The 14,791-nt window shown below is 36.3% G+C and overlaps 1 protein-coding gene across 1 annotated transcript in view; it reads right to left on the bottom strand.

The window, feature by feature from the left end:
* LOC132417758 (coiled-coil domain-containing protein 170-like) overlaps positions 1-14,791 on the bottom strand; it is a 44,590-nt gene that overhangs the window by 21,941 nt on the left and 7,858 nt on the right. Inside the window, exon 3 of the mRNA XM_060001547.1 lies at positions 4,279-4,535. Within this exon, the coding sequence (XP_059857530.1) occupies positions 4,279-4,535 (257 nt within the window). The remainder of the gene's footprint in view (positions 1-4,278; positions 4,536-14,791) is intronic.

Raw genomic sequence — 14,791 nt, 5'->3', positions numbered from 1 at the left:
TAGAGGAAAACATAGGCAGAATGCTCTTTGTCATAAATCACAGCAATAAGTTTTTGGATGGGTCTCCTACAGTAATGGAAATAAAAGCAAAAATAAGCAAATGGTACCTAATTAAACTTAAAATCTTTTGCACAGCAAATGAAACCATAAACAAAACGAAAAGACAACCTACAGATTGGGAAAAAGTATTTGCAAATGATGTGACTGACAAGGGTTTAATTTCCAAAATATACAAACAGCTCATATAGCTCAATATCAAAAAAACAAAAAACCCAATTAAAAAAAATGGGCAGAAGAGCTAAATAGACATTTCTCCAAAGAAGACATACAGATGGCCAAAAGGCACATGAAAAGGTGCTCAATATCTCTAATTATTAGAGAAATGCAAACCAAAACTACAGTGAGGTATCACCTCTCACAGGTTAGAATGGCCATCATCAAAAAGTGTACAAATTATAAATGCTGGAGAGGGTGTGGAGAAAAAGGAACCCTCCTACACTGTGGGAACGTAAATTGGTGCAGCCACTATAGAGAACAGTATGGAGGCTCTTTAAAAAACTGAAAATAAAGTTACCATATGATCCAGCAATCCCACTCCTGGGCATATATCTGGAAAAGATGAAAACTTTAATTGGAAGAGATACATGTACCCCAATGTTCATAGCAGCACTATTTACAATAGCCAGGACATGGACAACTTAAACGTCCATCAACAGATGAATGGATAAAGAAGACGTGGTATATATATACAGTGGAATATTATTCAGCCATAAAAAAGAATGAAATAATGCCATTTGCAGCAACATGTATGGACATAGAGATTATCATGCCAAGTGAAGTAAGTCAGAAAGAGAAAGACAAATGCCATATGATATCACTTATATGTGGAATCTAAAAAAAATGATACAAATGAACTTATTTTAAAAACTCACAGCCATAGAAAACAAACTTATGGTTACCAAAGGGTGGAGGAGGGAGGATTAATTATGAGTTTGGGATTCACTGATGCACACCACTGTATATAAAATACACAACAAGAACCTACTGTATAGTACAGGAAACTATAGTAATATTTTGTAATAACTTATATGGGAAAAGAATCTGAAAAAGGATATATATATATATACCTATATCTATATCTATATATCACTTTGCTGTACACCTGAAACTAATACAACATTGTAAATCAACTATACTTCAATAAATAAATAAATAGAAAGGAAGAAGTAAATCTCTTTGCCAATAACATGGTCTTGTATAGAGAAAATCTTACAGAATACACACAAACACACACACACACAGGAAAACCTATAGGAGCTAATAAACAAGTTCAGCAAGGTTAGCAGGACACAAGATTGACATAGAAAAATCCACTATATTTCTATTCTCTGAAAATGAACAATCCAAAAACAAAATTAGGAAACAGTTCTCTTTCCAATGCATAAATAAGAATAAAATACTTAGAAATGAAGAAATAAATTTAACAAAAAAAATGTAAGACATTCACTAAAAACTGCAAAATATTTTTTGAAAGGAATTAAAGACCTAAATAAATGGAAAGATGCCCCATATTCATGGATTAAAGACTTAATATGACAGTATTCCCCAAATTGATCTACAGATTCAACACAATCCCTATCAAAATCTCAGCTCCCTTTTTTACAGAAACCAACAAACCAATCTTAAAATTCATATCGAAAAGTAAGGGACCCAGAGTAGCCAAAACAGTCTTGAAAATAAAAAGTTTGAGGACTCACATTTCAAAACTTACTACAAAGCTACAGTAATTAGGACAGTGTGGTACTGGTATGAGAATACACATATAGACCAGTGAAATAGAATTGAGAGTCCAGAATTAAATGAATACATTTATGGTCAATTGATTTTTTTTGCAAAATTGTCAAGACAACTCAATGGGAGAAAGAATAATCTTTTCAACATGTGGTGCTGGGACAACAAGTGGATCTTCATATGAAAAAGAATGAATTTGACTACTATACATAAAATAGATAACTAATAAGGACTTACTGTATAGTACAGGGAACTCTACTCAATACTCTGTAATGACATATATGGGAAAAGAATCTAAAAAAGTGTGTATATGTATAACTGATTCACTTCACTGTACAGCAGAAACTAACACAACATTGTAAATCAACTATACTCCAATAAAATTTTTTAAAAACAGAATGAATTGGGACCCCCTAACTCACACTTATAGAAAAATTAGTCAAAATGCATAAATCGTACCAATGTTTTCTTAGGTCAGTCTCCCACGGCAATAAAAATAAAAGCAAAAATAAACAAATGGGACCTGATGAAACTAACAAGCTCTCGTACAGCAAAGGAAACCATAAACAAAATGAAAAGACAACCTACAGGATGGGAGAAAATATTTGTAAATGACGCGACCGACAAGGGCTTAATTTACAAAATATACAAACAGCTCACAGAACTCAACAACCAAAAAACAAACAATCCAATCGAAAAATGGGCAGAAGACCTAAATACATCTCTCCAAAGAAGACATATAGATGGCCAAAAAGCACATGAAAATATGCTTAACATCACTAATTATTAGAGAAATGCAAATCAAAAGTACAATGAGGTATCATCTCACATGGCTCAGAATGGCCATCATTAAAAAGTCCACAATTCATTAGGATTTATACTTAAGATATGAAAAACTATTACATATATATTTGTCTCCAATAAAAAGTTTTTTTAAAAGTCTACAAATAACAAATGCTGGAGAGGGTGTGGAGAAAAGGGAACCCTCCTACACTGTTGGTGGGAATGTAAATTGCTGCAGCCACTATGTAAAACAGTATGGAGGTTCCTCTAAAAACTAAAAATAGAGTTGCCCATATAATCCAGCAATCCCATTCCTGGGCATATATCTGGACAAAACTATAAAAAAGAATGAAATAATGCCATTTGTAGCAACATGAATGGACCTAGAGATTATCATACTAAGTCAGAAAGAGAAAGTCAAATACCATATGATATCACTTATATGTAGAATCTAAAAAAAGGGTACAAATGAACTTATCTACAAAACAGAAACAGATTCACAGACATAGAGAAGAGACTTGTGGTTGCCAAGGGGAAGGGAGTGTGGGGGAGGAATGGATTGGGAGTTTTTGATTAGCAGATGCAAACTATTATACATAGAATGGATAAACAAGGCCCTACTGTATAGCACAGGGAACTATATTCAATATCCTGTGATAAACCATAATAGAAAACTATATAAAATAGAATGTATGTATATGTATAACTTAATTTGCTGTACAGAAAAATTAACACAACATTGTAAATCAACTATACTTCAATAAAATAAAATTTTTTAATTAGTCAAAATGGATCAAAGACAAAAATTTAAGTACTAAAACAATAACTATTAAAAGAAAACATACGTGTAAATCTTTGTGATACTGGATTAGGCAATGGTTTCTTTGATATAACACCAAAGACACAAATGACAACAACAAAAAAAAGATAAACTTCATCAAAATTAAAAGATTTTGGAAACCAGCCTGGAAGTTGCTCAGAAGTAACCTCAAAAAGTTAAACATAGGGTTACTTTACGACCCAGCAATTCTACTCCTAAGGCATATACCTAAGAGAAATAAAACATACAGTCATATAAAAACTCATATAAGAATGCTCATAGCAGCTTATTCATAAAGTCCCCTGCAAAGGAAACAACCCAATGTTCATCAACTGATGAATGGATAAATAAAATGTGGTGTATCCTTATGATGGAATATTATTCAGCAATACAAAAAATGAAGTACTGATTCATGCTAAACGGTGATGAATCTTGAAATCATTGCGCTAAATGAAAGAAGTCAGACACAGAGGCCGTATATTGTATGTATCATTTCATTCATATGAAATGTCCAGAAAAGGCAAGTCCACAGAGAAAGAAAGTAGATTGCCAGAGACTGGAGAAAGTGGAATGGGGAGTAACTCCTAACAGACATGGGGTTTCTTTAGGGGTTGATGGAAACATTCTGAAAGTAGAGAGCGGTGATGCTTGCACAACCTTGTGAATATACTAAAAACTACTGAATTGTATATTGCAAAAGGGTGAATTTTAATGAAATGAAAATTATATCTCAGTAAAAAATGTTTTTTTAAATATAATTTTGAGTCTGTATTTAAAATTCCATTAGATTTAAATTCTGTGATCAATCAGGATATGAGGTTCATATATTATTTGCAAGCTTATGACAAATGACATTTTTGAAAACAAACTAGAAAATTCCCTACCTTAGAAGGTTTTCTAGTTCTATAATTCTTCTAGTTAGATCCCAGTTGCCTCTTTCAAGATTCTGAATATTGATGTTTTTCAAAGATTTAATTCTGGTGAGAGAAGCAACAAGTTCTTCTAGGTCCTTGATATCATCTTTCAGGGACATTATGTGGAATGACTGTTGCACATTCTTTTCTTTGTAACTTTCTAGCTCATTCTTCATCTCTTGCAATGAAGTTTCTTTTATGAAAAGTTTGTTTCGAAGATTTCTTAGCTAATGAGAAAGGAAAAGTGTTATTTAAAAATCATTTATAAATTTGGTTTTAGAAACTTCATGATTTTAAATCATTATGAGTATTTGTGTGTGTGTGTGTTAGTTTCTGCTTTATAACAAAGTGAATCAGTTATACATATACGTATGTCCCCATATCTCGTCCCTCTTGCATCTCCCTCCCTCCCACCCTCCCTACCCCACCTGTCTAGGTGGTCACAAAGCACCTAGCTGATCTCCCTGTGCTATGCGGCTGCTTCCCACTAGCCAACTATTTTACGTTTGGTAGTGTATATATGTCCATGCCACTCTCTCACTTTGTCCCAGCTTACCCTATCCCTTCCCCGTAGTCTCAAGTCCATTCTCTAGTAGGTCTGCGTCTTTATTCCCGTCTTGCCCCTAGGTTCTTCATGACCTTTTTTTTTTTTTTTTTAGATTCCATATATATGTGTTAGCATACGGTATTTGTTTTTTTCTTTCTGACTTACTTCACTCTGTATGACAGACTCTAGGTCCATCCACCTCACTACAATTAACTCAATTTCGGTTTTGCTTTATGGCTGAGTAATATTCCATTGTATATATGTGCCACATCTTCTTTATCCATTCATTTGTTGATGGACACTTAGGTTGCTTCCATGTCCTGACTATTGTAAATAGAGCTGCAATGAACATTTTGGTACATGACTCTTTTTGAATTATGGTTTTCTCAGGGTATATGCCCAGTAGTGGGATTATTATGAGTATTTAAATTATACATTATTATACAATAAAATGAAGACTTCTGAATCTCCTAACAGTAAATTCCAATGTTAAATACATTTTAAAAATCATGTCAAATTGACACATAGGGTTTGGAATAAGTGATTTTATTCTCATCAACATTAACTTTGTTTAAATCTTGTTATAAAAGTAAATTAGACAAATAATTAATTTTATAATTTCTAGCAGAAAAGAAATACTTTATGCTTTGGCTGTGGATGTTTTGTTTTATGATGGGTTGTAAAAGGGAATGTGGTCACAGGCCGCTCTTCTAAAGAGCAGCCTATGTTTATACCACTTGGTTCCTGGCCTTATTTGTGCTGATCAGAGAAATGGGTAGAGGGAAGAGTCAAGAGAAAGAGCCAGGCTTAAATTGATTATATATATATATTTTAAGGCAACTAAAGGAAAGAAGAGATCATAAAGCTATAAAGAGAACCAAGAATTATATGAGACATCACATGACATAAAAGAGCCACCAATGGCTGCCACTGGGGGAAGAGTCCAAAAAGCATCGGAGAGGCAAGGGGCACAGCTGCTGTGAGGTAAGTTATTTATCTCTTGGTAGCCATGTAAAAAGTCTCTGCTCCTCTACCTGATAAGTGAAGAAAGTTCACTAGATGAAGAAAATTGAGGCACTGCTGACATTCAAGGGTCAATTATCTTTTAATTTAATCTAATTTGTTCAAATTTCTTAATAGGCTGTGTGTAAACCTGATGAACTAGTAAGAAAGTAAAGCCAAATTTCTTCTTTTTATTGTTATTTAAAAAAAATTTTATTGGAGTATAGTTGGAGAGTTCCCTGTGCTGTACAGTAGGTCCTCATTAGTTATCTATTTTATAATAGTATCAATAGTGTATATATGTCAATCCCAATCTCCCAATTAATCCCACCTGCCCCTTCCCCCTTGGTACCCATACATTTGTTCTCTACGTCTGTGTCTCTATTTCTGCTTTGTAAATAAGATCATCTATACCAATTTTTTCAGATTCCACATGTATGCATTAATATACAATATTTGTTTTTCTCTTTCTGACTTTACTTCACTCTGTATGACAGTATTTAAGTCCATTCACGTCTCCACAAATGACTCAATTTTGTTCTTTTTTATGGCTGAATAATATTCCATTGTATATATGTACCACATCTTCTTTATCCATTCCTCTGTTGATGGACATTTAGATTGTTTCCATGTCCTGGCTATTGTAAATAGTGCTGCAATGAACATTGGGGTGCATGTGTCTTCTTTTTTTTAATATAAATTTATTTATTTATTTTTGGCTGTGTTGGGTCTTTGTTGCTGCACGCAGTCTTTTTATCTAGTTGTGGCGAGTGGAGGCTACTCTTCTTTGCAGTGTGCAGGCTTTTCATTGCAGTGGCTTTTCTTGTTGTGGAGCACGGGCTCTAGGAGTGCAGGCTTCAGTAGTTGTGGTGTGCAGGCTCAGCAGTTGTGGCTCACAGACTCTAGAGCACAGCCTCAGTAGTTGTGGCGCACAGGCTTAGTTGCTCCGCGGCATGTGGCATCTTCCCAGACCAGGGCTCGAACCTGTGTCCCCTGCACTGGCAGGCAGATTCTTAACCACTGCGCCACCAGAGAAGCCTGCATGTGTCTTTCTGAATTAAGATTTTCTCTGGGTATATGCCCAGTAGTGGGATTGCTTGGTCACATGGAAGTTCTATTTTTAGTTTTTTTAAGGAACCTCCATACTGTTCTCCATAGTGGCTGTATCAATTTACATTCCCATCAACAGTGCAAGAGGGTTCCCTTTTCTCCACACCATCTCCAGCATTTATTGTTTGTAGATTTTTTGATGATGGCCATTCTGACCGGTGTGAGATGATATCTCATTGTAGTTTTGATTTGCATTTCTCTAATAATTAGTAATGTTGAGCATTTTTTCATGTGTTTGTCGGCCACCTGTATATTTTCTTCGGACAAATGTCTATTTAGGTCTTCCGTCTATTTTTTGATTGGGTTGTTTGTTTTTTTGATATTGAGCTGCATGAGCTGTTTGTATATTTTGGAGATTAATCCTTTGTCAGTTACTTCATTTGCAAACATTTTCTTCCAAGATGAGGGTTGTCTTTTCATCTTGTTTATGGTTTCCATTGTTGTGCAAAAGCTTTTAAGTTTAATTAGGTCCTATTTGTTTAGTTCTGTTCTTATTCTCATTACTCTAGGAGGTGGCTAGAGTGTTCTGCCTATGTTTTCCTCTAAGAGTTTTATAGTGGCTGGCCTTACATTTAGGTCTTTAATCCATTTTGGGTTTATTTTTGTGTATGGTGTTAGGGAGTGTTCTAATTTCATTCTTTTACATGTAGCTGTCCAGTTTTCCCAGCACCACTATTGAAGAGGCTGTCTTTGCTCCATTGTATATTTTGGCCTCCTTTGTCATAAATTAGTTGACCATAGGTGCGTGGGTTTATCTCTGGGCTTTCTATCTTGTTCCATTGATCTATATTTCTGTTTTTGTGCCAGTACCATACTGTCTTGATTACTGTAGCCCTGTAGTATACAGTCATGGAGGCTGATTCCTCCAGCTCCGTTTTTTCTTTCCTCAGAATTGCTTTTGCTATTTGAGGTCTTCTGTGTTTTCATACAAGTAAAAGTTTTTGTTCTAGTGTTGTGAAAAATGTCATTGGTAATTTGATAGGGATTGCACTGAATCTGTAGATTGCTTTGGGTGGTATAGTCATTTTCACAATATTGATTCTTCCAATCCAAGAACATGACATATCTCTCTATCTGGTTGTGTCATCTTTGATTTCTTTCATCAGAGTCTCATAGTTTTCTGCGTACAGGTCTTCTGCCTCCTTAGGCTTATTCCTAGGTATTTTATTCCTTTTGTTGCAATGGTAAATTGGATTGTTTCCTTAATTTCTCCTTCTGATCTTTCTTTGTTAGTGTATAGGAATGCAAGAGATTTCTGTGTATTAATTTTGTATCCTGCAACTTTACTAAATTCATTGTTTAGCTCTAGTAGTTTTCTGGTGGCATCTTTAGGATTTTCTATGTATAGTATCATGTCATCTGTAAACAGTTTCAGTTTTACTTCTTCTTTGCCAGTTTGGATTCCTTTTATTTCTTTTTCTTGACTTCCAAAAGTATGTTGAATAATAGTAGCAAGAGTGGGCACCCTTGTCTTGTTCCTGATTTTAGAGGAAATGCTTTCATTTGACTTTGTAAAACAGCATATGCTTTATAACCAGAAAAAAGTTCAAGGATACTCTGTTACTGAATAAAATTACATTAATTAGAAATGCTATAATTCCCAGCAGCAAAGGAGGTACGAAGATCAAGCATTTAAAATTAAATTTTTAATACAGTATGTGTATACGTCGGTGTCTAAATCATTCTGTGGAATTCAATGAAATAAACCTTATATGTTCTCAAAACATACCTTTATGTATTTTCTAATCATACTGCTATTTAAAAAACACATCCCCATGAAGCCAGTAATTTTATAGAGAAAGAAAATATGGAAGAGTGGAAAGACCTCAAAATCTGGAGGAACAAGACAGATTGTGGCCAAGACAAATAAGTTAAATTTTCTTAACCGCCTTACATTCTGGTTGTAAGAAATAAAAATAACATATATCAAGGGCCTAGCATAGTGTCTGGCACATATTAGAATATAACTATACACTAAATTATAAGCATATGCTAAATTGCAGATGTACACTAAATTGCAGTTTGTGCTCCCTTGGAACTTGAAATTAAGTCATCCAAAAAAGCACTCCACAAACTTTGCTAATTAGCTGCAGAAGCAACTAAAGTATCTGAAATGGAGCAGGGTGGTGCTCAAATAAGTTCGTGAAGATGAAGTGAAAGATTTGAGCTCAGGCTAAAACCCATTTCTCCTCTTCATTGCCCAGCCACACTGACAGTAAGAACTCTCTGTGCTCATTCTTTATCTACTATTAATCAATTTTTATATCATTCCATCTCTCATCCTTTATGCCTCACCATGGAAACTCTTCTCTTATGTCAGATTCAACACTTCTTTTCAGTTGTCATCATATTCCACATGTCACTGAAGCTTTTGACACCATTGGTCATGCTCTTTTGCTGGGTACAGTCATTGGCACTTGGTATCCATTCCCGTTCCTGATGTCTCCTTGTTCCATAGAACTAGAAATAAAACTGTTATTTTCCAGACTCGTTTTTGGAGGCTGGGATTCTCTAGGTCAATGGTTCTCAAACTTTAGCATGCTTCAGAGTGCCCTGGAAGTCTTCTTTAAAAACAGATTGCTAGACCTACCCCCAGAGTTTCTAGTTTGGCCTGGGACTAAGAATTTGGTTTTTTTGTTTTTTGTTTTTTTTGCGGTACGCGGGCCTCTCACTGTTGTGGCCTCTCCCGTTGCGGAGCACAGGCTCCGGACGCGCAGGCTCAGCGGCCATGGCTCACGGGCTCAGCCGCTCCCGCAGCATGTGGGATCCTCCCGGACCGGGGCACGAACCCGTGTCCCCTGCATCGGCAGGCGGACTCTCAACCACTGCGCCACCAGGGAAGCCCAAGAATTTGTATTTTTACCAAGCTTCCAGGTGATGTTAATGTTGCTGGTCTGGAGAGTAAGTACACTTTGAGACCCATGCTTTATGTAAAGTGGGCTGCACCAAAGAGAGATGCATTCTCATTAAATTTAAATTAAAGGAGAAAAGACCATCTTCCCACTGCTATTTCTGCTGGTAACCAAGTTCAAGGAGAAAAAACATTCTCCTTGGAGAATGGACAAAAAAAACATTCCCTGACCTGTTTACCAGTTTTGTGGAAGTTGAGAGACAGCTGTGGCTGTGCAAGAAATGCTCAATGGCAGTAGCAGCAAATTCTGGACCTTCAGATCTCATCTACAGTGGTGTGTCTTTGAACACGTTCATCCAACGCTGGCCCCAGCTCCCACACAAAGACTTCCCAATCATTTTGTATACATGTAATTCTCTGTATTAAATAATTTTTTTTGGAAAAGTCAGAGTGGTTTCTGTTTTCTGCAGTGACTCCATGACTGATCCTTGGCTTTCATGAAACCATCTATCTCCTTTTTATCTCCGTCCCTGATTTTCTTTCCATTAGTGCCGGTATCAAAGAACAATGCAAACCTGGATGTGACAAATTCTATGTTGTGTTTTGTTTTCCTTTAAATGACCATAAGAGAGGTAAATTTTTGAAATGAATTTTACAATTTAGAAGCCAGATAAAGCTTCTCAGCGTGAAGTAGAATCTTCAGAATTCAATAAACTCTTCATGGTCAGCACCATAGCCTCCAGGGTTGCACTGACTTCATCATTTAGATTGCTTTTTAATGCCATTTCCAGCACATGGCCAATCTTCTTTATAAAATATTGTTCCATTTCCCCCAAAATATGCATATTAAAAGATGTTCTATAGTTTTGATCCTTGAGCAATCCTCATAGAATAAATATAACCTTCCTACCATAGAGGAAATGGAAATGGCTTACAGTCTGGTTGATAACGAAATGTTTTAAATCTTTTTACCTTGTACTAAACTCTAGGATCAGATTTTTACCCCCTTCTTACTTTTCACACAAGTGAAACTTTTACTCCTTGTGTAAAGGAATTATTCTTTTATGGCATTTCTTGAGCACTTCCACTCTTCATTCGTCAGTTTCTATTTATTATCAAAATATGTGATTTGCTTCACCTCTGAGTCTATGTATTACAACTCAGATCCTGTCTTAAGACCTATTTATTTAATCACAAATTAATTTACTTAAAATAATGGGTTAGATATTCTATGAAAGATCTATTTAGAAAATACCTCTTAATAGCAAGTTCAAATGTTTAAAAAATGGAAAGTGGGAGCCCCCTGGTGGCCTAGTGGTTAGGATTCTGAGCTTTCACTGCTGTGGCCTGGGTTCAATCCCTGGTCAGGGAACTGAGATCCCGCAAACAGTGCAGTGTGGGGAAAAAAAAAAGTTTAAAATTCATTTATATGTAAATTGATTCATTTAAAAATATGTTAATTAGATCAGAGTCATTTTTTACTCACCCTTTTGTTTTTAACTCTCCCCCTCAAGTCATTTGGTCTGTTCATTGTACTTCTAATGTCTTTCATATCTACCCCTTTCTTCCCATTTATCTTTGTCTTGTTTCAGGGCTTCATTGTCTATCTCATGCACTGTTTGTTGTAAGACATCGTACTTGGTCTTCCCACCTCCAATCTAGCAACCCTCTGAGCCATTCTTTATTCAACAGACAAGGCTTAGTGTCTTCTGTGTTTCAGGCATGTGCTAGGCTCTGGGGATCCTGAGAAGATTAAGAACTCTCAAAAATTTCCCAGCTCACTAGGGAGACCAATTTTGAAACAACTAGAATATACCATAACAGGTGCAATAACAGTGGTATGAGCAGAACGTTCCAAGAACACAAGTAAAGAATATCTATTCTACCCTTAGCTGTTTCAGATCATATAATATCACTTCTCCTCAAAACCCTGTGTTGGGGACTTCGCTGGTGGGGCAGTGGTTAAGAATCCGCCTGCAGGGGACACGGGTTCGATCCCTGGCCCTGGAGGATCCCACATGCTGCAGAGCAACTAGGCCCATGCACCACAACTACTGAGCCCACGTGCCACAACTGCTGCAGCCTGCGCGCCTAGAGCCTGTGCTCCGCAACAAGAGAAGCCACAGCAATAAGCCCGCACACCGCAACGTAGAGTGGTCCCTGCTCGCCACAACTAGAGAAAAGCCCGCGTGCAACAACGAAGACCCAGTGCAGCCAAAAATTTAAAAAATAAAAGTAAATAATTAATTAATTAAAAAAAAACAACAAAACACTGTGATGATTCCCCATCAACCTCAAACTCATTATAGCATGTTATTCTGGCTACTTCATTGACTCCAACCTACTTTTACAGTTCTACACCCCTATCTTCAGTTATTTATTTTATTTATTTTTTTGGCCATGTCGCACGGCATGTGGGATCCTAGTTCCCCAACCGGGGATCGAACCTATGCCCCCTGAAGTGGAAGCGCAGAGTCTCAACCACTGGACCACCAGAGGAGTCCTCCTACACCCCTATCTTCAACTTCTATGCCCTTCAAGTTTCACCTTAACTGCCCCTACCTCCAAGAAGCCTATGCTCAGAGTTTACCTGGTATTTCCTTTCATTGTATATGCCTAACTCCCCACCTTCTAATTTTTTTGTGGATGAGAATCATGGTTAATTTATTTTTATATCCTCACCTCCCAAGTGCCTTATTTTAGTAATTTTCACATGGCAGAACCTAAACAAATGCTGAGCTGAAACTTGATTCCTATCAAATAATCCCAATTTCTGGTAATCACAATAATTGCTCAAGTCTGTCAGCATTATCTTCATTATTTTAACCAGTAAGTCAGGGGGTTCTCTGAACTGCAGTGGTTCAGCGATACCATGTAAATAATGAATGTCCCCTGGAGTTGTGTAATGCAGTGGTCCCATTTCGCTATACTAGGATATAAGAACTATGTTTTAAGATCTTATTTTTAGTTATCTTATTGTTAGGGTATTTTTAAGATAATGTTAGGTAACAGGTTTCTTGAAAAGTACTTAAGGTAGCATGAGTCTCAGACTCACACAACATTGATTCTAGATCTAGTTTAATTTTCCTTTTAATGACCAAACCTTGTCAATTAGTCCTCCAGAGGACTTGACAGTTCTAGTTTTTACTTCCTCCAGATAAACAGTGATTTGCAAACTCTAAGAGTTAAAAACACTCCTTCATGAGAAACACAAATATCATATGATAACGCATATATGTGGAATCTTAAAAAAGGGTACAAATGAACTTATCTACAAAACAGAAATCGAGTTACACATGTAGAAAACAAATTTACAATTACCAGGGGTTAAGGGGGAGAGGAATAAATTGGGAGATTGGGATTGACATATACACACTGCTACATATAAAATAGATAACTAATAAGGCCCTGCTGTATAGCGCAGGGAACTCTACTCAATACTCCATAATGACCTATGTGGGAAAAGAATCTAAAAAAGGATGGATACGTGTATATGTATAACTGATTCACTTTGCTGTACACCTGAAACTAACACAACATTGTAAATCAACTATACTCCAATAAAAATTTTAAAAAAGTCTGACACATGTAGTGGAATATTTAGGAAAGTCCAAAAAATTACAGCTATGTAACGAAAAACTGGCATCGAGCAATATTTTATTGTGATTAAAAAGTCATGACTTTATGAATTACAAAAAAAACCCAAACAACAACAACAACAACAAAAAACCACCACTCTTGCATTACAGGCATACTTCAGAGATACTGCAGACCACTGCAATAAAGCAAGTATCACAATAAAGCGAACCACATGAATTTTTTGGTTTCCCAGTGCATATAAATGTTATGTTTACACTATACTATAAAATGTGCAATAGCATTGTCTCTAAAAAAACAATATACATACCATAATTTAAAAATACTTCATTGCTAAAAAATGCTAACCATCATCTGAGCCTTCAGTGAGTCATAATCTTTTTGCTGATGGAGGCAATTGAAATTGCCTCCATGCTGATGGCTGCTGACTTAAGCAGGTGGTGGTTGCTGAAGGTTAGGATGGCTGAGGCAATTTCCTAACATAAGACAACAATGAAGTTTGCCACATCAATTGACTCATCCTTTCACAAACAATTTCTCTCAGCACGTAAAACTTTTTGAAAGAGTTTTACCCATAGAAATCTTTTTAAAAATTGGAGTAAATCCTCTCAAACCCTGTCCCTGCTTTATCAACTAAGTTTATGTAATATTCTAAATCCTTTGCTGTCCTTTCAAGCATCTTCATAGCATCTTCACCAGGAGTAGATTCTATCTCAAGAAACCACTTTATTTGCTCATCCATAAGAAGCAACTCCTCATCTGTTCAAGTTTTATCATGAGATAGCAGCAATTCAGTCATATCTTCAGGCTCCACTTCTAATTCTAGTTCTCTTGCTATTTCCACCACACCTGCAGCGACTTCCTCCACTGAAGTCTTGAACCCCTCAAAGTCATCCATGAGAGTTAGAATCAACTTCTTACAAGTTTCTGTTAATGTTGATATTTTGAACTCTTTCCATGAATTACAAATGTTCTTAATGGCATCTAGAATGGTGAATCCTTTCCAGAAGTTTTTCAATTTCCTTTGCCCAGATGCATCAGAGGAATCACTATGGCAACAATAGCCTTACGAAATGTATTTCATAAATAATAAGACTTGAAAGTCGAAATTAGGGACTTCCCTGGTGGTCCAGTAGGTAAGACTCAGCACTCCCAACGTGGGGGACCCGGGTTCTATCCCTGGTCAGGGAACTAGATCCCACATACATGCCGCAACCAAGAGTCCACATGATGCAACTAAGAAGTCCACATGCTGCAACTAAAAGATCCCGTGTGTTGCAACTAAGACCCGGAGCAGCCAAAATAAATAAATAAATAAAATCTCTAAAGAAACATGTTGAAATTACTACCTGATCCATGGGCTTCAGAATGGATGT

This window comes from Delphinus delphis, chromosome 2 (genome assembly GCF_949987515.2).
Source record: "Delphinus delphis chromosome 2, mDelDel1.2, whole genome shotgun sequence".
Taxonomy (NCBI): Eukaryota; Metazoa; Chordata; class Mammalia; order Artiodactyla; family Delphinidae; genus Delphinus; species Delphinus delphis.
The sequence above is the reverse complement of the archived record's forward strand: the minus strand, read 5'-3'. Positions and strand labels throughout refer to the sequence as shown.